General features: G+C 45.6%; 1 protein-coding gene across 4 annotated transcripts in view; it reads left to right on the plus strand.

Moving 5' to 3' along the window:
• The window catches only part of SARM1 (sterile alpha and TIR motif containing 1), an 89764-nt gene that overhangs the window by 9758 nt on the left and 56170 nt on the right, over positions 1–23836 (plus strand). For all 4 annotated transcript variants that reach the window (XM_068270094.1, XM_068270092.1, XM_068270093.1 and 1 more), the window contains exon 3: positions 13616–14234. In XM_068270094.1, coding sequence (XP_068126195.1) covers positions 13616–14234 — 619 coding nt within the window. The remainder of the gene's footprint in view (positions 1–13615; positions 14235–23836) is intronic.

Here is a 23836-nt window from a genome sequence, read left to right on the forward strand (position 1 = left end):
TTAAAGGTTAGGTAAATACAGGTCAGAATATGCAAACACGGTTTGTAGTGGTGGAACCTGCGGTATTGATTTGCTGTTGCATCTTGGGATAGAGTGTGTTCATGGTACGGTGTGTGCTTGCGCTCACACAGACAGACTTACTTCCTCCGAAATGACAGTTAAAGCGCACACTTCTGCCAGGCTACAAGATGTCTCTCACTAAGAGCCCTAATTTTAGAAGTAATGAAAAAAAAAATAGACAAGTAGACTTAACCTCTCATGATGCTTTTTCCCCCTAAATTCCTATGTTGATCTGTGACAACTAAGTCATGGAGGCGTAATGGTTTGTACTCTCAACTTGTAGTGCTGGGTGTGATGATCCGCTCAGCTGGCTGCACAGGCAGACAGCTGTTTGTCCATTCCTCTAGTCTGTGGGCTGCAGGTCTCTGGAACAGAGACCTGTCTTTCCATTGCAAGTTTCTGGTCTGTTCTCTTGCTGGGGAATTTGCATACATTCGTTATGCAAATCCCCTACCTGCCTTCTTTGATGACTGGCACTATAAGAGCTTTATGTTTCCCAGAAGGCTTTGCTGGTCATTTCCTTTCCATAGTCTGTTCCTGATGGACACTGCTGGAGTGTCAGCCATTGCTATCTAGTATAGTTAATTCCTGGGGGTTGCTTTAGGCTCCCCTTCTAGCCCAGTCAGGTTGTATTCTGTATTGCCTGTTCTGTCTTGTCTTGCCTGTTGCCATTGTCCTGCCCCAAGGGTGGTCGACAGGAAATGGTTCTGATCTCTGTTCTTGGAGTATAGCTGGTGCAGCGGTTGCTACCAGCTATCTCTTCTGTTCTGTCCCCTGGGATCGCGCTAGCTACTTTTCGCTAGCGCTGGGGATCCTTCTGTTCTGTCTCCTGGGATCGCGCTAGCTACTTTTCGCTAGTGCTGGGGATCCTTCTGTTCTGTCTCCTGGGATCGCACTAGCTACTTTTCGCTAGCGCTGGGGATCCTTCTGTTCTGTCTTCTGGGATCGCGCTAGCTACTTTTCGCTAGCGCTGGGGATCCTTCTGTTCTGCTACTCTGTACCTGGATCGCGCTAGCCACTTTTCGCTAGTGCTGTGGATCCTATCTCTCGCTTGTCCCTGTTTTCGTGTGTCTGTCTTGTCTGCTACGGTTGCTGGAGGCTCGGTGAGGTAACCGTTAAGCAAGCGCTCGCGTCCTCTGTTTCATGTTTGTCTGTCGATGGTTAGTTAGGCGTGCTTGTCTCTATTGTGCTTATTACGTGGAGACCGCGCATAACCGCGTGCACTGTTGCGAATGAGTGCGGTGTTCGCGGTTAGCTAGCGTTTGTTATTTTCCGTATCTCCTTATTGTATTATTTGCTGTGCCTTTGCTACCCTCGTATTCTATTCTGATCTGCCTTGTGTCACGTCTGGCGATCGCACCTCTCGCGATCGCGTTCCTATTTCATATCTGCTGTTGTGTGTGCGCGGTCGCGGGGTGGCGACTGGATTGGCGCACATACATACAATCTGTCCCTTTGCTCAATCTCATTCGCAATCGCCTCTCTTGCGATTGCGTTCTGCGCTTTGTACAATTCCTGTCTAGCACTTGTGGAAGTACAGAGGATTGGTTCCTCTGCACTCCCCAGCGCCATCTGCCGACAGGAATTTCCCTCTACAGGTGCGTAGCACCTTTTGCTGGGTGCCTGCAAATATACGCTTGTGGAGGATTTCCGCCGTGTCAGCGCACGCGTTGTGCGCTGATCACGGAGAAAGATCCACAATCGTTACAGAATGACCAGCCGTACCCAAAACCCCAGTGTAGACGGAATTTCCGATTTGTACGATTTTGTCGAATATGGCTCTTGTACCTTTAAGAGATTTAAAAAACTTGAACCTGAATCAGCAGACGAATTTTTGTCTGAGTGTACGAAACTGTTAGCGAACCCTGAATTCCAATGCACCCCAGTGTCTACCTGGGCCCCCCAAATGGTCTACATTCTGTTGGGGGGCGAAATGTCAATGTGGGGTTATGATGTGTTAGATCATACCACCCTGAGTCAAAGACCCCTGGAATTCTTGGCCTTTTTAATTCACAATTGGCTGAGATTACCTCAATTACCATACCCCCTTAATGAGTTGTTGTCAGCAGCTCAATCAGCTGTTCCATCTACTCTTTCATCCACAAAGCAGCCATCCAAAGCCTCTAAGTCTAAACGTAAAAGATCTAGGAAGGCTTCCCAGCGGAAAGATCCGTTGCCCATGGCAACCACAGATAGAGAGGTTATTTCTGTCAAGTCTGAAATGGGCAAAACCATGCAGTATGATAATGATGTTTATAATGCATCTGCTGATCAGTTTCCAGGTTTTTTGCCCCAATCCAAAGCTTATGTGGATCCTGCTATAGGTAGGATCGCACACTATATTAAAGCAGTTAAAAAATCTGTACTCGTTCCTGATCCCCACCCATATGGAGATTATTTAGATACTGGGTTGTTCGAACCGCCATTTGCCTCATGGGAAATCGGGGCCTTGGTGGAGGAATTTGATTTGGATTGGAAAGCCTTTTGCGATTTTTACATCGCAAAAAGCGCGGATGTCCTGAACGATTGTCTTGACTCTGTGTGCCTTTTGATTGATTCTGATGAATGTGACGAGTGTGTTGTGGATCTGGTGATGTATGTGTGGCAGATCATTTTGGATGAATTACACACACACCAATTAATTGATCCCAATAAAGAGGTAAAAGATTCCCGTTCTGTTCCTGCTCCAGTTCCACCTGTAGACTGTGCGCACTATGATTGTTCATCCTTTGTTAAGTGTGCATGGGAGCCCCCGTTTGAGAAATGGGAGATCGAGCTCCTGGTCTATGAATTGGAATGTGATTGGAGATCGTTTTGCAATCATTACCGTTCTAAAAACGAAGCAGTTTTGTATGCGTGCATTGAGTCTGCGTGCACTTTAATCAAGACTGGTGAATGTATCTCTGACTTTGTGACTCCGCTGTTTGACGTGTGGAGAATGATTTTGGATGAACTACATGCGCTTCAATCTACTAAAAACACATTGTCAGCGGACGATTGTTCCAATCCTCTGGATTTAAAGAAAGTGAGTTTTGAATGCATTTCCTTTCCCAAAGCAACTGAGTGTTTGAAGTCTGAGTGCAAGTCGTTCAGAGCAGTTGCTTGTGTGGAAGTTGAACCAGTGCGGTCTGATGTCGCCACCGCACGTATGGCTGCAAAAGATCTATGTGGTCCTGTGTCTAAGGAAGACAGATTTTTTCCCTCAGGTTCTCTAAGATCGTCCGTTTGTGAGCCTGCCATGGGGAAAATTCCTAAGTTATGCAACTTTAAGAAAATTATTGATGTGTCTAATAAAGTTTCTCCTGTTGTTGTCGCCACTTCTTTTGCAAATTAATCTATGTCTTATTCTGTTCGCTCCTGTGCAGGCCTGTTGCCTGATGACAGTTGCTCCAGTGTTTCTGTCCTAGATGCCTTGCAGTCTGCTCCGCAAATCGCGGAGGTTTGCGATATGGAAGCGTCAGTTTCGCAACCTAAAGCGATCTTGGATCCGCAAATTTTGCGTTCTGACTCCTCGGATTCGACATTGTTAGCCGAATCTAAGAGTGAGACAGCGCTTCGGTTTTGCGAATCTGATGCTGAAGCTTCTTTGCCTTGTCCAGAGAAGCTTTCTCTGAACCTGCCCTGTAGCATGAATGAAGGCATGATGTCCACTTGCATTGACATTTGCGAGTCTGATTCTGAAGAAAGTATTGACTCTCCACTCAGTACTCTGGATGAGTCAATATTGCCTTGTACAATATCTCCTGCCCTGCCCCTAGAGGCTCGTCTAGGTATTGCTGCTATTTTTACCTGTCTTTCTGCAGTTTTGGAGTTGCAAGCTAGTTTGACTACTACGCAGAGTTCTGGGTGCAGCGAGATTAAAGTTAGGGAGTCAGTGTGTGGTCCAGTGAATATTCCTGTACGTTCCACTCATGATGATGAAATTCAGTCTCAGTTTATGGTGGAACCTTCCCTGGGACATCTGCCCTGTTCTCAAAGTAAAGTTCCAGTTTTGCCCTGTAACATGGATAGTACAGAATCCTTCTTAGACAACTTGAAAAATGATGTTCCTGAGGTCTTGTTTGATGATCTGAAGGTCTCCGAGTTCCTCCCAAAGGGTGCAGAACTTGTAGGAGATGTCTCCTGCCCCCCAGGTCCTTCTGAGGTGTTGCCCACTTCAGTAGGCATTGCTGCCTTGCTGACTACTTTTGCAGCTCTTGTGGAGCTTCATTCATGTGTAGTCAATGATGATATTACAGTTACAGAAAATTCTGAATTTGAGTCCGAGTCTTCTTTTGAAAGACCAGTACCTGTGACCTTTACTCGTGATGATTTTCTGCCCGGTACTGGTTTTGGTCTTGTCGTGTCGGACTCTGAGGTTGGCAGTTCCCCGACATGTCCTGAGGTTTCTCCTGTACTAGTGTACCCCGATGTGCTCTGTGACCCAGAAAGCCCAAGTGTGCATCGGTTACCAGCGTACTCAGATACTTCCTCAGTGGAGACATGTTCTGATATAGCCTGCCTGCTTGCATGCCAAGAAGTGGTCCCTGAAAGTCCTGATCTTGATGGGTGTCCTGCTAATTTTGAGTCTGGAATGATCATAGGTTCCATAGGGGTTCTTGGTGGTTCTCCATGTGAGCCTGGTGAGCGTTCTGGCTTCTTGGGATCTCTGCGGAGCTTCAAGGCGTTCTGGGAGATTCCGGGAAAGGTTTTGCTTGGTGCCCTGAATACGATCAGCAATGGCTTTGGTGTTGTAAGGGACACTTCGAACAGGTATTGCGGCAGGTTTGGTATTCTTGGACGCTCCTTGGAAGGTGGTGGGTATTGTCTGGAGGGTGTCGATGGCTTCTTCTCTGGTGTCCACAGTCCTAATGGGTGTTACGGTGAGACTTGTAGTGCTGATGGGCATGTTTCGGTGGCTTCCGATGAGGTCGGTTTTGGATGGACTGACTCTAGAATTGGGCCTTGTCGAGCTGTCCCGACCTTCATGAGTCTTCAGTTAGAGTTTTGTGATGATACCAGTTTTGAGGGATGTCTGGAATCCATCCCTAGAGGGGGGGGGGGGGGTACTGTGATGATCCGCTCAGCTGGCTGCACAGGCAGACAGCTGTTTGTCCATTCCTCTAGTCTGTGGGCTGCAGGTCTCTGGAACAGAGACCTGTCTTTCCATTGCAAGTTTCTGGTCTGTTCTCTTGCTGGGGAATTTGCATACATTCGTTATGCAAATCCCCTACCTGCCTTCTTTGATGACTGGCACTATAAGAGCTTTATGTTTCCCAGAAGGCTTTGCTGGTCATTTCCTTTCCATGGTCTGTTCCTGATGGACACTGCTGGAGTGTCAGCCATTGCTATCTAGTATAGTTAATTCCTGGGGGTTGCTTTAGGCTCCCCTTCTAGCCCAGTCAGGTTGTATTCTGTATTGCCTGTTCTGTCTTGTCTTGCCTGTTGCCATTGTCCTGCCCCAAGGGTGGTCGACAGGAAATGGTTCTGATCTCTGTTCTTGGAGTATAGCTGGTGCAGCGGTTGCTACCAGCTATCTCTTCTGTTCTGTCCCCTGGGATCGCGCTAGCTACTTTTCGCTAGCGCTGGGGATTCTTCTGTTCTGTCTCCTGGGATCGCGCTAGCTACTTTTCGCTAGCGCTGGGGATCCTTCTGTTCTGTCTTCTGGGATCGCGCTAGCTACTTTTCACTAGCGCTGGGGATCCTTCTGTTCTGCTACTGTGTACCTGGATCACGCTAGCCACTTTTCGCTAGTGCTGTGGATCCTATCTCTCGCTTGTCCCTGTTTTCGTGTGTCTGTCTTGTCTGCTACGCTTGCTGGAGGCTCGGTGAGGTAACCGTTAAGCAAGTGCTCGCGTCCTCTGTTTCATGTTTGTCTGTCGATGGTTAGTTAGGCGTGCTTGTCTCTATTGTGCTTATCACGTGGAGACCGCGCATAATCGCGTGCACTGTTGCGAATGAGTGCGGTGTTCGCGGTTAGCTAGCGTTTGTTATTTTCCGTATCTCCTTATTGTATTATTTGCTGTGCCTTTGCTACCCTCCTATTCTATTCTGATCTGCCTTGTGTCATGTCTGGCGATCGCACCTCTCGCGATCGCCTTCCTATTTCATATCTGCTGTTGTGTGTGCGCGGTCGCGGGGTGGCGACTGGATTGGCGCACACACATACAACCTGTCCCTTTGCTCAATCTCATTCGCAACCGCCTCTCTTGCGATTGCGTTCTGCGCTTTGTACAATTCCTGTCTAGCACTTGTGGAGGTACAGAGGATTGGTTCCTCTGCACTCCCCAGCGCCATCTGCCGACAGGAATTTCCCTCTACAGGTGCGTAGCACCTTTTGCTGGGTGCCTGCAAATATACGCTTGTGGAGGATTTTCGCCGTGTCAGCGCACGCGTTGTGCGCTGATCACGGAGAAAGTTCCACAATCGTTACACTGGGTCCCCGGTTCAAATCCCAGCCAGGGCACTATCTGAATGGAGTTTGTATGTTCTCCCCGTGGCTGTGTGGGTTTCCTCCGGGCACTCTGTTTTCCTCCCACATCCCAAAAACATACAGATAAGTTAATTGGCTTCCCCCTAAATTGGCCCTAGACACATACACTAGACCACAATACATACATGTGTAAACATATGACTATGGTAGGGATTAGATTGGGAGCCCCTCTGAGGGACAGTTAATGACAAGACAATATACTCTGTACAGCGCTGCGGAAGATGTCGGCGCTATATAAATACTAAATAATAATAATATGATTAAGAGCATAGAGATCCATCTAGACTAGATATGGTCAATGAGATGCAAATAATTATGACTTGCTTGCAATGGAAATTTATATGTGGAAGGAAATGGAGCTGTAGATCAAATGCACTCCCTGGGGCAGAGGCAGAGGCGTAACTAGGAAGTGTCACTCCCCCACCCCCCTTCCCGTACGTAGTTAATGCGGAATGGCAGTCATGTGTTACATACATTACCTGCTCCTAAATCACACTGCGGCAGGGTGTTTTGCATAGTTCCGCCCCCGCTCAGTGACGCGCTCTGCTGTGACTTACCAAACCTTCGTAAATTCTTTGGAAATTGTAAGGGTGCACTTAATATATCACACGCTTACTCCTATGCTTTGAGTTACCGTAGCCTTTGTTAAATAAATAATGCCTGCTGTATTATGTTGTGTTGCTGTTCATCTAAGGTTCTAAATGTAAGATTTGCTAAGTACCAAGTGATTTTTTTGAAATGATTATGTGAAACCTTAGTATTGAAAGAGGGTGTACTTTATTTATATATTGTTATTCATGACACTACAGTGGGATGCGAAAGTTTGGGCAACCTTGTTAAACGTCATGATTTTCCTGTATAAATCGTTGGCTGTTATGATAACAAATGTCAGTTAACCACCTTAGCGGTATGGACGAGCTCAGCTCGTCCATTACCGCCAGAGGGTGCCGCTCAGGCCCTGCTGGGCCGATTTTCATGAAATAAAGAGCAGCACATGCAGCCGGCACTTTGCCAGCCGCGTGTGCTGCCCGATCGCCGCCGCTCTGCGGCGATGCGCCGCGAGCAGCGGCGAAAGAGGGTCCCCCCAGCCGCCTGAGCCCAGCGTAGCCGGAACAAAAAGTTCCGGCCAGCGCTAAGGGCTGGATCGGAGGCGGCTGACGTCAGGACGTCGGCTGACGTCCATGACGTCACTCCACTCGTCGCCATGGCGACAGGAGAAGCCAAACACGGAAGGCTGCTCATTGCGGCCTTCCGTGTTACTTTTGGCCGCCGGAGGCGATCAGAAGAACGCCTCCGGAGCGCCATCTAGTGGGCTTTCATGCAGCCAACTTTCAGTTGGCTGCATGAAATAGTTTTTTTTTAATTTAAAAAAAACCCTCATGCAGCCGCCCTGGCGATCTTAATAGAACGCCAGGGTGGTTAAATATATCATATAGGAGACACACACAGTGATATTTGAGAAGTGAAATTAAGTTTATTGGATTTACAGAAAGTGCGCAATACTTGTTTAAACAAAATTAGACAGGTGCATACATTTGGGCACCACAAGAAAGAAATGAAATCAATATTAACCACTTTGTCCTCCTTGACGTATTTATACGTCAAGGAGGACAGGCGCGCTCCCGCGGCCGAGCTCCCGGCCGCGGATTCGGTAGTCCAGGAATCAGTGAATCGGGCTATGGTGCCCGATCACTGATTCCTCTCCCCCGCAGAAAAAGCGACAGCTACTCTCGGAAGCTTCGCTTCTTCTAATTCCCCTGTCCCTCTAAGCGTACATTGTACGCTTAGAGTGACGCAATGTAAACAAACTCAAGGTTGCCATCTTGTGGCTAAAAAGTAAAACTACATCTAAAAGTAAAAAAAAATTAACACACTCATATATTCCCCTAAATCAAACCCTATTTACATCCCACCCTCCCAAAAATGCCCACATAAAATGTTTAATAAAAAAACAACAACAAAAAATTACAATAAAAAATAAATAAAAAACACATAAATATTTACCTAAGGGTCTAAACTTTTTAACTGGTGCTGGTCCAGCAAACCGCCGCTTCCCGACGAATCTCCGCAAGTTACCGTTGCTCCCGCCGGACACACCGCTCTGTCCCCGCCGCAGGCTGCTCTCTCTGCCGTTGCTACGACAGCAGAGCGCTGGGCGCCGGTCAGGAGCCGCTTTCATTGGCTCCTGACCCTGTCACTCCATGTAAGCCAATGGGAACGGCTTACATGAATGACAGGGCCAGAAGCCAATGAAAACGGCTCCTGCCCGGCTCACAGTGCTCTCCCGTCATAGAGGTGGCAGGGCATCACATTGCGGCAGGGGCAGAGCGGACCGAGCGACGGAGACGGGCGGGGGCGCGCGGTCAATGGGACGTAGAGCTTACATCCGGTCAGGACCGCAGCGCCCCCTGCCCGCCGTAGATTTATACTCGCTTGGTCCGCAGGTCGTTAAATATCTATGTAAAGATTAAATATTTCAATTTTTTTTTTATAAGCTTGTAAATAGTGATGGATGCAAAACGGAAAAAATGCACCTTTATTTCCAAATAAAATATTGTCCCCATACATTGTGATAGGGACATAATTTAAACGGTGAAATACCCGAGACAAATGGGCAAATACAATACGTGGGTTTTAATTATGGAGGCATGTATTATTTTAAAACTATAATGGCCAAAAACTGAGAAATAATGAATTCATGATTTTTCTTATTCTTCCTGTTAAAATGCATTTACAGTAAAGTGGCTCTTAGCAAAATGTACCCCCTAAAGAAAGCCTAATTGGTGGCGGAAAAAACAAGATATAGATCAGTTAATTGTGATAAGTAGTTATAAAGTTATAGGCTAATGAATGGGAGGTGAACATTGCTCGGATGCATAAAGTGAAAACGACTGAGGGCTTAAGTGGTTAAGTAGATACTCCTTTTGCAGAAATTACAGCCTCTAAACGCTTCCTGTCGGTTCCAATGAGAGTCTGGATTCTGGTTGAAGGTATTTTGGACCATTCGTCTTTACAAAACTTCTGTAGTTCATACAGGTTTGATAGCTTCTGAACATGGATAGCTCTCTTTAACTCACACCACAGATTTTCAATTATATTCAGGTCTGGGGACTGAGATGGCCATTCCAGAACATTGTACTTGTTCCTCTGCATGAATGCCTTAGTGAATTTTGAGCAGTGTTTAGGGTCGTTGTCTTGTTGAAAGATCCAGCCCCGGTGCAGTTTTAGCTTTGTCACTGATTCCTGGACATTGGTCTCCAGAATCTGCTGATACTGAATGGAATCCATGCGTCCCTCAACTTTGACAAGATGCCCAGTCCCTGCACTGGCCACACAGCCCCAGAGCATGATGGACTTGAAACAAAAAAGAAAAACCGAGAGCCCAATATGGTGCAGTAAGTCTAGCAATTGTTGGCAGGATAATTAACAGATGTGGATATACTCACAAACACGGGTTACCACATAGGCAACCACTTGAAATGCAGGTGGGGAGCATTAGAACCTGACCCCACTCAGGTTTAAGAAGTCGCTCTCTGTAGATAGAAAGAAGGGGAGAGTCTCCTCCATCCAAGGTGGACTATATACTGTGCAAATTTGGACAGAGGCGCCAGGCAGGTTAAAATGATCTAAAAACAACTAAAAAGGAGGAGTACAGGTGGACTTACCTCCTAAAATGATGGACAATCGAGATTGTTCAAATCACAAATAACAATTTATTTTGGCACTCCGCAACGCGTTTCGCAGGTATAACCCGCTTCATCAGGCAAGGAGTGCAAGCTCAAAAAGGTCCAATAGTGGCAATGCGCCTCTGTGAGCTTGCACTCTTTGCCTGATGAAGCGGGTTATACCTGCGAAACGCGTTGCGGAGTGCCAAAATAAATTGTTATTTGCGATTTCAACAATCTCGATTGTCCATCATTTCAGGAGGTAAGTCCACCTGTACTCCTCCTTTTTAGTTGTTTTTAGATCATTTTAACCTGCCTGGCGCCTCTGTCCAAATTTCCACAGCATGATGGAACCACCAACATATTTTACTGTAGGTAGCAGGTGTTTTTCTTGGAATGCTGTGTTCTTTTTCCTCCTTGCATAACACCCATTATTATGCCCAAATAACTAAATTTTAGTTTCATCAGTCCACATCACCTTATTCTAAAATTAAGCTGGCTTGTCCATATGTGCCAAACAGAAGCAACGTTTTCACATGGGCACCAGCTGATGTTGAACTGCCGTGTTTATTAGCAAAGCTTGCAATTATAAGACATCATAGTACAGTTGAATGTATCCAGTCGCAATACATCACCATTCCATTCCGGTAAAACCACCCACAGAGACCTTTCCTCCTTGCATAACACCCCTTATTATGCCCAAATAACTAAATTTTTGTTTCATCAGTCCACATCACCTTATTCTAAAATGAAGCTGGCTTGTCCATATGTGCTTTAGTATACCTCAAGACGGAGAAAATGCTTCCTCTGCATTGCTCTCACATACAGAAACTTCTTGTGTAAAGTTTGCCGAATGGTTGAATGATGCACAGTGGCTCCATCTGCAGCAAGATGATGTTGTAGGTCTTTGGTGCTGGTCTGTGGGTTGACTGTGACTGTTCTCACCATTCGTCGCTTCTGTTTATCCGAGATATTTCTTGGTCTGCCACTTCAAGCCTTAACTTGAACGAAGCCGGTGGTCTTCCATTTCCTCGATATGTTCCAGCTGAAATCTCTGAGATGTATTCTTCCCCTAAACCATGATGGTGAACCATCTTTGTCTTCAGGTCATTTCAGAGTTGTTTTGAGACCCCCATGTTGCTACTCTTCAGAGAAAATTAAAAGAGGATGGAAACTTACAATTGACCCCCTCAAATACTCTTTCTCATAATTGTATTCACCCATGTATGTAGGTCAGGGATTACTGAGCTTACCAAGCCAATTTGAGTTCCAATAATTAGTTATAAAGGTTTTGGAATCAATAAAATGACAACATTGCCCACATTTATGCACCTACCTGATTTTATTTAAACAATTATTGTGCACTTTCTGTAAATCTAATACACTTCATTTCACTTCTCAAATATCACTGTGTGTGTCTCCTATATGATATATTTAACTGACATTTTGTATTGTAACAACCAACGATTTATACAGGAAAATCATTAGGATCAACAAGGTTGCCCAAACTTTCGCATCCCACTGTATCTAATTTTACTGAGATCTGGTACTCTACAAGGTGTTGTCACACTACAGAGATTATTTTAAATTTAGTGTTAACAAAGATTTGACCTGCAGTTTAGAACAAGGCTGGCAGCACATTAAGGGGATTCTTGATGCAATCTAACCTGTAATTTGACCTGTGACAGACAGACACAACTAATTGTAAGCACACTCTCTTCATCTTACAGGTTGTAAGTAGGCTGGGCACAATTATAGAAACTGGTTTCAGTATTAATTTGTTGTTTAAATTAATACGGTTTACAATACATTCCTGGTGTAAAGTAAATACTCCCTGTATGGGTATGATGTGGTAGTCAGATATGCACATTATTATCACACTACTAAGGTGTTTTTTTTAAATAAAAACAACAAACAAACAACATTTGTTAAGCAGGGCTCAAAGTGCATAAGCATGGCTCAGACCAGTAATTGGTTGATTGGTAAATTATGGTACAGAGGAAACGTTCTACAAGTCCACAAAAGCCAGGCTAAACAGGTGGCTTTTCAGTCTGCATTTGAATAGCTCCAGGGATCGGGCTATCTTTACAGGGTGTGGTAGGGAGTTCAAAAAAGTAGGGGCAGCATGAAACCTCTGGCTCCAAAGATTTTGAGGTGCACTCTGAAAGTGACCAGGTTTATGGATGCTGCTGATCTGAGGTTGTGAGAGGTGTGGTGCAGTTTTAGCAGGTTTTTTTCATGTATCCAAGTCACACATTGTGAAGGTAGTCTCCATTTTACACATAGCCAGTGTAGTGAGCGAAGAATCTGTGTAATGCGACAGTGGCGAGGTTGGTTTGTTAGCAATCTGGCAGCAGCATTCTGCACTAATTAAAGGCAGTACTTTGTTTTCTGGTTGAACTCGATGGACGTATGTCTTTTTTCAACCCAAATTACTATGTAACTGTATACTGTATGTAACTATGTACAGGTCCTTGTTTGGTGTTTGGAAGGCCTGTATAGAGGGCATTGCAGTGGTCCAGCTATGATGTGATGAAGGTGTGAAATAGGGTTGGAAGATCCTCTGGGGAAAATGATATATGAGAATGAGAATGTTTCCAATGTTCCTCAGATGACAGTAGTTCTGGAGTGCACACACATCATTTGAGAGTAATCACTTCCATTTCAGGAAAACATGACAACCACGTAAGTCATCTTTCCCAGTAATTCACACTAGGTCTAGAATAGATTCATGGAATGGATCACAACGGAGGAGCTGAGTTGTTGATGGATGCTACGTTGTTAATCACGTGTTAAGTATATATGTATATAATGCCTCCCCATACTGTTCCCTTGTGTCTAGTTCCTCACTCCGCTATAAAGTTCCTTGGTGTCCCTGCTTTCCCTTTACTGTCAACACATGTCTTCCCTGTTGATCTAAGACTTCACCCTCAATATATCTTCCTTGGTGATTTAGGACTTCACCTCCAATATAGCTTATCTATATTCTATCTATGTTCCAGAGTGGGTCAAACATAATGCAAAGTGGGGAAACCACTTGGTGGCCAAATTTGACGGCTCCGCGGGCCATAATTTGACATGTATACAGTAACGAAACTCAGACTCCCATACTGCACAATTGTAACGGACACTGAATGAAGGTCAGACATGTCATTATTACAGTGCAATTAGGACGTGCCCAATATAATGCACACATCTGAACAAGAGTTCTGTGCCATGGATGGTGACAGTGTATGTCACCATCCTCAGCTTGACCCCATCAAGTGTGGACCAAACTTTAAGCATATGGAGAGGTTCAAATGAGCAATTAGGAAAAACCCCATAGTCATCACAGGTACATGAATTATAGAGATGTTTTGCCATCAGTACTATCTTGTCCTGTCATGTTCCTTTATTAAGTCTTGGCATGTATTTACAGGGATCGTATTGCACGTGTAGGCCTGGGAGTGATCCTAAACATTGCTAAAGAAAGAGACGACGCAAGGCTGGCTACCAGCCTCTCCGGGATCCTGGAGCACATGTTCAAGCACTCTGAAGAGACCTGCAAACAGCTGATATGTGATGGAGGTCTGGACACCATTCTCTTCTGGTGCCGCTGGACAGACCCTGTGGTTCTGAGGCATTGTGCAATGGCTTTGGCAAACTGTGCCATGTACGGTGGTCCTTCAAATCAACGTCTAATGATCGAGAAAAAAACAGCTGAATGGCTATTTCCTTTGGTCTTCTCCAAAGAGGATGATCAGATCCGTTTTCATGCGTGTCTGGCGATCACTGTACTGGCAACTAACAAAGAAATTGAGAAGGAAGTTGAAAAGTCAGGAACCCTGGCACTGGTAGAACCATATATTTCCTCCCTGGACCCCCAGGAATATGCCCGTTCTCTTTTGAACAACAGAGACAACACACAAGGAAGGACAGCGGGCGACCTCCAGCGCCTTGTGCCACTGCTGGACAGCTCTCGGTTAGAGGCGCAGTGCATCGCTGCCTTTTATTTGTGTGTGGAAGCTGCCATCAAGTCTCAGCACAGGAACATCAAGGTAAAGTTACCTGTATGTGGTTTGGTTTTAGTCATGGAGAGAATCAGCAAATATAACAACAAAAGTTGATTAAGTGATGCCTTTGAAGAAAACTTGTAAAAAAGAATCCCTCTGGGGATACTTACCTCCTTCATCCCAGCAATCCAGCGCTGCGACCCCCCCCCCGAACAGCGGCGAGGTAAATATTTACCTACCACGATCCAGCTCACGAGCGGCTCTTCATTCTGGCTAAGGTGGAAATAGCTGAGCCTGATCATATCCGCTTTACTGAGCAGGCGTCCTTTGCACCTACGCAGTAGAGCGGATCGATCAGGCTCGGCTATTTTTGCCTTAGCCCGAATGAAGAGCCGCCGCTGCGCCTGCGCATGATCGTGGTAGGCAAATATTGCCCCGCCTGCACAGTATTTGTCAGCCTTTGTCGAGGAAGTTTTGGGGGAACCAGCGCAGGATTCCCCCAAGCTACAGAGGACATGGAAGCCTTATCAGGACCCTGTTCCCCCTCCTGAGGTAAGTATCACCCAGAGGGAGATTGTTTTGTTACAGGTTCTCTTTAATGACTAACTGTACAAGATTTCTTTGCAAGGTTTGAAAACATTAAGTTTCTTCAACTTTTGTTGTTATGTCCAAAGTAAAGTTATAACTCACTAAGCACACTAATTAAATGGATCCACAAAAGTGATCATCTAAAGTAGCAAAATTGCTCCTCTTTACTTCATATCACAGGCACTGCAAGCACAATGTTTCAGTCATATAAAGGTCTGTATGACCCAAATTTTGTGCTTGCTGTCACTGTGATATGAAGTAAAGAGCAATTTTACAATGTATCTAGGTGGAGCCTTGGTTCTTTCTCTGTCTGTAATGTAAGCAAGGTCCATCTGGAGTCTGGACTTTACTATCTTGACTCCCTGGGATTTAAACATTAAGGGGCCCATACACTCTGGCCGATCAATCGATCGATTGGTCGATTGCAAATCGGTTGACCGATCGACCGATTGGCGGCCAATTTCGATCGATTTCGATTGATTTCCATCGAACTGGCAGGGTGGAAAATCCAGGTCGATCTGTTGAGATTGCTTATCATTTTGCATTGGCCCTAATGGAAATCTGATGGCAAAAAAATGCCATCAGATCGATTTTCAATAGATTTCAAACTGAAATCTATTGGAATTCTATCCTAGTAAAAATGTTCCTAAAACACATCAGATAGATCAGAAATCTATCTGATGATCTATCTGCTGCTAATCTGACGAGTGTATGGCCACCTTTACACTGTGGGCCTACTGAGTGAGGTTTGACTTTTATAGAGGCCTATAATCTAAAGCTGGCTATACATGCTTAGATTGCCACCCAATGTGGCAAACAGATCAATCCCTCTCTGATCTGAATCTGATCAGAGAGGGATTGAATCCCTCCATACACTGCACACAGATTTTCAGTAGATTTCATCATAAAATCTATTGAACCACAGTGTTGCAGGGGCCGTCAATCTACTATCGCTCCCCCCAGGGGTCTAGTCCTAGGAAAAGAAGTGAGTGGACTCACTTAGAGAACTTTGGCGGAGCCAAAAATGGGCATGGCCGAGCACACCGTGGGCGTGGTCATGGGGGGGGGCAAATATACATGACCTTAGCAGTGATGTAAAAGGTCTGCTGAGGAAGTTTGAGCTCAGCCGTAGTGTATCCCCCAAAAATAGATGTAATTTGACAGCATTTCACCAAAAAGACACATAATCTGGTAGAAGTTCCTCCAAAATACAGCTAATATGAAAGTGGTTCCCCCAAAATAGACAATGTGGCAGCAGCAGTTCCACCAACATACACATAATCTGGAAGCAGTTCCCCAAAATACGCGAAACCTGGCAGCGGATCACCCAAAATACACGTAACACCCAAAGGACATATAATCTGGCAGTAGTGGTCCCCCTAACATACACAATCTGGCAGCAGTTCCCCAAAATACACGTAATCTGGCAGCAGCCGTTCCCCTAACATACACATAATCTGGCAGCTGTTCCCCAAAATACATATCAGCGGTCCACAAAAATGCAGATAATCTGACAGCAGTTCCCCCAAAATAGGTACCCCCAGGTAGCCAGGTCTATAGGTGTCCCCTGTATAAGTAGCCATGAGTATAGTAGTCCCCAGTATATGTAGCCAGAGGTATAGTTGCCTAGTATATGTAGCCAGGGGTATATGTGCCCAGTATATGTAGCCAGTGGGATATGTCCCCAGTATATGTAGTCAGGGGTATATGTGCCCAGTATATATAGCCAGGGGTATATGTGCCCAGTATATATAGGCAGGGGTATATGTGCCCAGTATATGTAGTCAGGGGTATATATGCCCAGTATATGTAGTCAGGGGTTTAGTAGTCCCCAGTATATGTAGCCAGGGGTATATGTACCCAGTATATGTAGCCAGGGGTATATATGCCCAGTATATGTAGCCAGGGGTATATGTGCCCAGTATATGTAACCAGGGGTATATGTGCCCAGTATATGTAGCCAGGGGTATATGTGCCCAGTATATGTAGCCAGGGGTATATGTGCCCAGTATATGTAGCCAGGGGTATATGTGCCCAGTATATGTAGGCAGGGATATATGTGCCCAGTATATGTAGCCAGGGGTATATATGCCCAGTATATGTAGCCAGGGGTATATGTGCCCAGTATATGTAGGCAGGGGTATATGTGCCCAGTATATGTAGCCAGGGGTATATATGCCCAGTATATATAGCCAGGGGTATATGTGCCCAGTATATGTAGCCAGGGGTATATGTGCCCAGTATATTTAGCCAGGGGTTTATATGCCCAGTATATTTAGGCAGGGGGTATATGTGCCCAGTATATGTAGCCAGGGGTATATGTGCCCAGTATATGTAGGCAGGGGGTATATGTGCCCAGTATATGTAGCCAGGGGTATATATGCCCAGCATATGTAGGCAGGGGGTATATGTGCCCAGTATATGTAGCCAGGGGTATATGTGCCCAGTATATGTAGTCAGGGGGTATATGTGCCCAGTATATGTAGTCAGGGGGTATATGTGCCCAGTATATGTAGCCAGGGGTATATGTGCCCAGTATATGTAGCCAGGGGTATATGTGCCCAGTATATGTAGGCAGGGGTATATGTGCCCAGGTAGCCAGGTTTGCCCCCAGCAGGAGGGGAGCAGCGCAGAGAAGGAGAGCTATGGGGACAGCGGGGATGGGCGAACATCTCCTCCCCCCCCCCCCATCCCTCATCTTTGTGCTCCCCTTCCTGCCTCTCCCCTCCAGTGTTTTGAAGTGGCGGGCCCGGCGGCGAAAGTGGGCGGAGCCTTACCGCTATCCAGTCGCAAGGGACGCTCCGCTCTGTGTGCGGCTAGTCTGGTCTTCTAGCGGCACACAGAGCGGAGCGTCCCTTGCAGCCGGTAGAAGGCGGAAAGTCTCCGCTGTCCCCATAGCTTTCCTTCTCTGCGCTGCTCCCCTCCACACAAGCCAGGGTGGACGGCGTCCACGCTGAAGAAATAGTGGGTGGACGCTGTTCACCCGCGTCCACGCAGGACTCGACCCCTGGCTCCCCCTCTTGACTCTAATTGACAGGCATTTTCTGTGTTGTCCGATCGTAACTTTGATCAATTTTGCCAAAAATCTATTGAAATTACAATCCGTGCAGCTTGTTGTATATAGATTTTCGGCAGATTCAAACAGGACGATCAAATCTGCCAGCTAAGTCAAAATGTGTATGGACTCCTTAAAGAGACACTGAAGCAAAAAAAAAAAAAATGATATAATGAATTGGTTGTGTAGTACGGATAATTACTAGAACTTTGGTAGCAAAAAAAATTCTCATATTTTTATTTTCAGTTTGACAGCTTTTTTTTTTTTTTTGCTTTTTTTATATAACATTGCATCATTCTCTAATACTTGCAATTTACACACTACTCAGCATTCTAAATGTTTTTACAGAACAGGCAGTAAACTTTTGACCTGTCCTGAACTGTTCTCTGCAAAAGAAAAAAACAATACAGTTGAGATAAAATCAGAAGACAGAGCTCTCTGCGACTTTAAGTCGTAGAGCTCAATGGCTATTTGCATAGATAACAACTGGAGCTTCTTCACTCTTCCTGTACTGGAAACAATATTAGACTTATGTATCTGCTTCTAATACTTTATTTCTTAGCTGTACTACACAACCAATTCATTATATCATAATTTTTTTTCGCTTCAGTGTCTCTTTAAAGGACAATTGAAATGAAAAGAATATGGAGGCTGCCATATTTATTTCCTTTTAAACAATACCAGTTGCCTGGCAGCCCTGCAGATTTATTTGGCTGCAGTAGTGTTTGAATAACACCAGAAACAAGCATGTGGCTAATCTTGTCAAATCTGACAATAATGTCAGAAACACCTGATCTGTATTTACTTGGTCAGGTTCTATGGCTAAATGTAATAGAGACAGAAGATCAGCAGGATAGCCAAGCAACTAGTATTGTTTAATTGGCAGCCTCCATATCCCTCTCGTTACAGTTGTCTTTAACCACCTGAGCGGTCTGGACGAGCTCAGCTCGTCCAACACCGCCGGAGGTCGCCGCTCAGGCCCTGCTGGGCCGATTTTCATCAAATAAAAAGCAGCACACGCAGCCGGCACTTTGCCAGCCGCGTGTGCTGCCTGATCGCCGCCGCTCTGCGGCGATCCGCCGCGAGCAGCGGCGAAAGAGGGTCCCCCCAGCCGCCTGAGCCCAGCGTAGCCGGAACAAAAAGTTCCGGCCAGCGCTAAGGGCTGGATCGGAGGCGGCTGACGTCAGGACGTCGGCTGACGTCGATGACGTCACTCCGCTCGTCGCTATGGCGACGATATAAGCAAAACAAGGAAGGCCGCTCATTGCGGCCTTCCTTGTTTATTCTGGGCGCCGGAGGCGATCGGAAGATCGCCTCCGGAGCGCCCTCTAGTGGGCTTTCATGCAGCCAACTTTCAGTTGGCTGCATGAAATAGTTTTTTTTTAATTTAAAAAAAACCCTCCCGCAGCCACCCTGGCGATTTAATCAGAACGCCAGGGTGGTTAAAGGTTGCCCCAGTTAGAGGGGGGAGGTAATTGCATTCTGTGAGATCCTTTCCTGTATCACTGCTAGTAATGCATCTGTATCCTGTCCAGTGATCTGTGCTCTAAGTTAAGGTCCATATACACTCTAGATGTTGGCGCACATAAACAAGTATCGCCACTCAAACAACATAACCTGGCAAAAAGAAAAGACAAGTCGTTTCGACAACATTTTTGTACACTCTCCAATATTCCAGGCAATTATGTTGTTTGAAAACTCCACCCACCCTTCCCTTTACCAAATGTATAAACTCCTTGGCATCACACATTGATTGTTTATTTTGGATCTCTGCAGGTTATCCTTTGCAGAAATACCATGTTGGGGGCTTCCACTCTGCCACTGCTCATGTAGGGTATGAGAGGGGTCACCTGACATCATGTACACAGAAAGTCTATACACCCACACTAAGGGACCATTCACACAAAAAATGCCTGGTTTTCCGGAACGCACCCCCCCCCCTCCCCCCGCAAAATCAGACAGTGAATGCACTCTGTATTATTAATAGGATACGTTTACACTGTCAGCCAGATCACAGCACGCACGGACTAGACCACAAATGTAGTATCTCGACCTGATGCATTTTTTCCACAACTGTATCCTGATCACGCAAATCAGATGCAATGGAAGCCTATGGGAATGTGATCGCCACATGCAAAATGCCAACATGTGTCAGGGGGATTCAGTTCCACCGTTGACACCTGGCGTTCCGTGCGAAACAGATCAGAACCCAGCAGAAGTATGGGGCACTGCATGAGAATCCTCCCTTTTGCTAGGTAGGGCCTAGTGCACACCGGAGCGTTTCCGCTGCGGTTTGCGATCTGCTTGCGGCTGTGGATACGCTTGGGTAATGTATTTCAATGGGCTGGTGCACACCAGAGCGGGAGGCGTTTTGCAGAAACGCATACTCCCGGGCTGCTGCAGATTTTGGATTGCGGATGCGTTTCTGCCTCAATGTTAAGTATAGGAAAACCGCAAACCGCTCTGAAAAACGGCACTTCAGAGCGGCTTGCCAGGCGTTTTTTTGTTACAGTAGCTGTTCAGTAACAGCTTTACTGTAACAATACATGAAATCTACTATACCAAAACCGCTACACAAAACCGCAAAACGCTAGCTGAAACGCTGCAGAAAAATAAGAAAAAGCGTTTCAAAATCTGCTAGCATTTTGCGGATCTGCTAGCGGTTTTTGGTGTGCACTAGGCCTAAGACTGTGTTTTATTTGGTTTTATACATTTTTCAACAAGAAAGCATTATTATTATTATTATTATTATTACTGATTTATAAAGCGCCAACATATTCCGTGGCGCTGTACATAGTAAGAAACAAACATGGGGTACATAATAATACAGACAATGGTGTACACCAATATACATGATACATAATTAGTGACAAAATACAAAGAATGATACAAAATACAAATTATAGAATTGGTAATGACAAAATTAACATGATGAATAAAATGTATAATGGTTACCAAGATACAAAAGGGGGAGAGAGCCCTGCCCTTGCGAGCTTACAATCTAAAGGGAATGGGGGGGGGGGGGGGGAGAACAGGAGGAGGGGTAGTATGCAGCAAATATATAGAGGCTTTGTGTTTTAGGATACCTAGTAGGAGTGCAATTTGGTCTTAGTACAAAGGGAAGTGGCCTAAGGTAGCGCATATGCTTGTCGGAACAAGTGTGTTTTTAGAGAGCGTTTAAAGGTAGCAAAGGTTGGCGAGTGACGGACGTGCCGTGGGAGGGCATTCCAGAGGAGGGGTGAAGCGCGTGCAAAGTCTTGTAAACGTGAATGTGAGGAGTTGATTCTAGAGGAGGACAACAGAAGATCATGTGCCGATCTGAGATTGCGATTGGGTCTGTATCTGGAGATTAGTGAGGATATGTACAAGGGAGAGAGATTGTGGAGAGCTTTGCAGGCTAGGGTTAGCAGTTTGAACTGAATCCTCTGGCCAATTGGCAGCAAGTGAAGAGCCCGACAGAGAGGGTCGGCAGAGGAAGATCGAGACGAAAGATGAATGAGACGAGCAGCTGAGTTCAGTACCGACTGGAGCGGGGCCAGTTTGTTAGACGGTAGTCCACAAAGAAGTATGTTGCAGTAGTCCAGACGAGAAATTATGTAAGCATGTATTAACATTTTAGTTGTGTCTTGAGTGAGAAAGGGACGGATGCGAGATATGTTTTTGAGTTGGAGATGGCAGGAGCTGGTTATGGAGTGAACATGAGGAATAAAAGAGAGAGATGAGTCGAATATCACCCCCAAGCACCGAGCTTTGGGAACTGAAGTTATGGGAGTGTTATTAACATTTATTGTTACTTCAGGCAGGGAGGTGGACAGAGACGGTGGAAAAACTATTAGTTCTGTTTTACTCATATTAAGTTTTAGGAAGCGAGAGGACATGAAGGAGGATATAGCAAACAAGCAGTCAGGAACACGTTTAAGGAGGGAGTTAAGGTCTGGGGCAGAGAGGTACAGTTGTGTATCGTCTGCATAGAGGTGGTATTGAAACCCGAATGAGTTGATTAAATCACCAAGACCATGCATGTAGATGGAAAAGAGGAGGGGACCAAGGACAGAGCCTTGGGGAACCCTGACAGACAAAGCATGAGGAGAAGAGATCTGATCTGAGTAGGAGACTGTGAAGGACCTTCCAGAGAGGTAGGAAGATAACCATGTGAGAGCAAGGCCCTTTATTCCAACATTTGAAAGTATTTGTAGGAGTAAGGTGTGGTCGACAGTATCAAATGCTGATGACAGGTCAAGAAGGATGAGTATGGAAAATTGACCTTTGGATTTGGCTGTAAGAAGGTCATTGGCCACTTTGGTAAGGGCTGTTTCCGTGGAGTGGTTAGAACGAAAGCCAGACTGGAACTGATCAAGTAGGGAGTTAGCAGATAAATAATGGCTTAATTCTGCATGTATATGGCGTTCAAGTAGTTTGGATGCAAATGGGAGAAGTGACACTGGGCGGTAGTTGGCAAGTGTGGTAGGATCTAGAGAAGGTTTTTTAAGTAGTGGTGTCACAACAGCTTTTTTGAGTGGGGACGGAAAGATGCCAGTAGAGAGGGACAGGTTAAATAGCGTTGTTAGTGCAGGCAAGAGAGATGAGGATAGCTGCGGAATGAAATGGGAGGGAATAGGATCCAAAGAACAGGTGGTTAGATTAGCTTTGGCAATTATAGAGGAAAGAGAGTGTTCAGAGAGTGGAGAGAAGGCAGTTAGAGAACAGTCAATGAGAGGTGTGGAGGTGGGATTTGAGGGCTGCATGGAGAATTCACTTCTGATTTTGTCAATTTTATCAGTGAAGTATGTTGCAAATTCTTCAGCTGATAAGCAAGATGAAGGAGGAGGAGGAGGAGGGGGATGGAGAACGGAGTTGAAGGTGCTGAACAAGCGTTTTGGATTGTGTAAGTGGGCAGATATTAGGGAAGAAAAATAGGACTTTTTTTGCCACAGAGAGTGTGTTTCTGAAGTTGTTCAAGGCAATTTTATATAAGATAAAGTCCTCACTTGTGTTACTTTTCCTCCAGCGCCGTTCAGCTGCTCTAGAGCATCTTTTTAACTGTTTAGTGTTTTTGGTCATCCAGGGTTGACGACAGACACAGTGAGGGCGGGCATTGACGAGGGGGGTGAAGTCATCCATGACTTTTGTAATGGAGCTGTTGTAGTGTATAGCAGCCAAGTCTGGGTCAGTGAAGGATTGTGTGAGGAGAGGTGCCAGGGCATCAGATACAGTTTGAATGTCTAGATTGCGATAGTTTCTTCGAGTATGTGAGCGTGCTTGTGCCAGGGTGGTAGGAAAAGAGGAGGAAAGAGAGAAGCTAAGTAGGTTATGGTCAGAGAGTGGTAGTGGATCATTAGTAAAGTCAGTGACAGAGCAGAGACGAGTGAATACAAGGTCAAGCGTATGGCCATCAGTGTGGGTTGAGGTAGAGTACCACTGAGACAAGCCAAAGGAGGAAGTGAGTGATAGAAGTTTTTTGGAGACGGTGTTATTGGTGTCAATAGGAATGTTAAAATCACCCATGATGATGGTAGGGATGTCAGAGGATAGGAACTGGAGAAGCCAGGCAGAGAAATGATCCAAGAAAACAGAAGCAGGGCCTGGAGGGCGGTATCTAACTGCAATTTGGAGGTTCAAGGGAGAGTATAGTCGGACTGCATGGACTTCAAAGGATGGCAGGGAGAGAGAGGGAATAGGAATGAGAGGCTTGAAGGAGCATTTATCTGAGAGGAGAATGCCCACACCACCACCATGCTTATTCCCATCTCTAGGAGTGTGGGTAAAGCGGAAACCTCCATAGGAGAGGGCGGCAGGTGAGACTGTGTCAGAAGGGGTCAGCCAGGTAATCAATCAAGTAATCAATCAAGACATAAATCACACATCTATAATGAGGTATAATGTCGGCTAGGTACAACATGCAGGCTGAGTCCTTGGGAGACGCTATTCCAATAGCACCTGCTTGATAAAAGGTTTTAGCCTAGGTAAGACAAAAACAATAAATAAATAACACTCCCTCCCTTCC

This window comes from Hyperolius riggenbachi, chromosome 2, assembly GCF_040937935.1.
Source record: "Hyperolius riggenbachi isolate aHypRig1 chromosome 2, aHypRig1.pri, whole genome shotgun sequence".
NCBI classification, from domain to species: Eukaryota; Metazoa; Chordata; class Amphibia; order Anura; family Hyperoliidae; genus Hyperolius; species Hyperolius riggenbachi.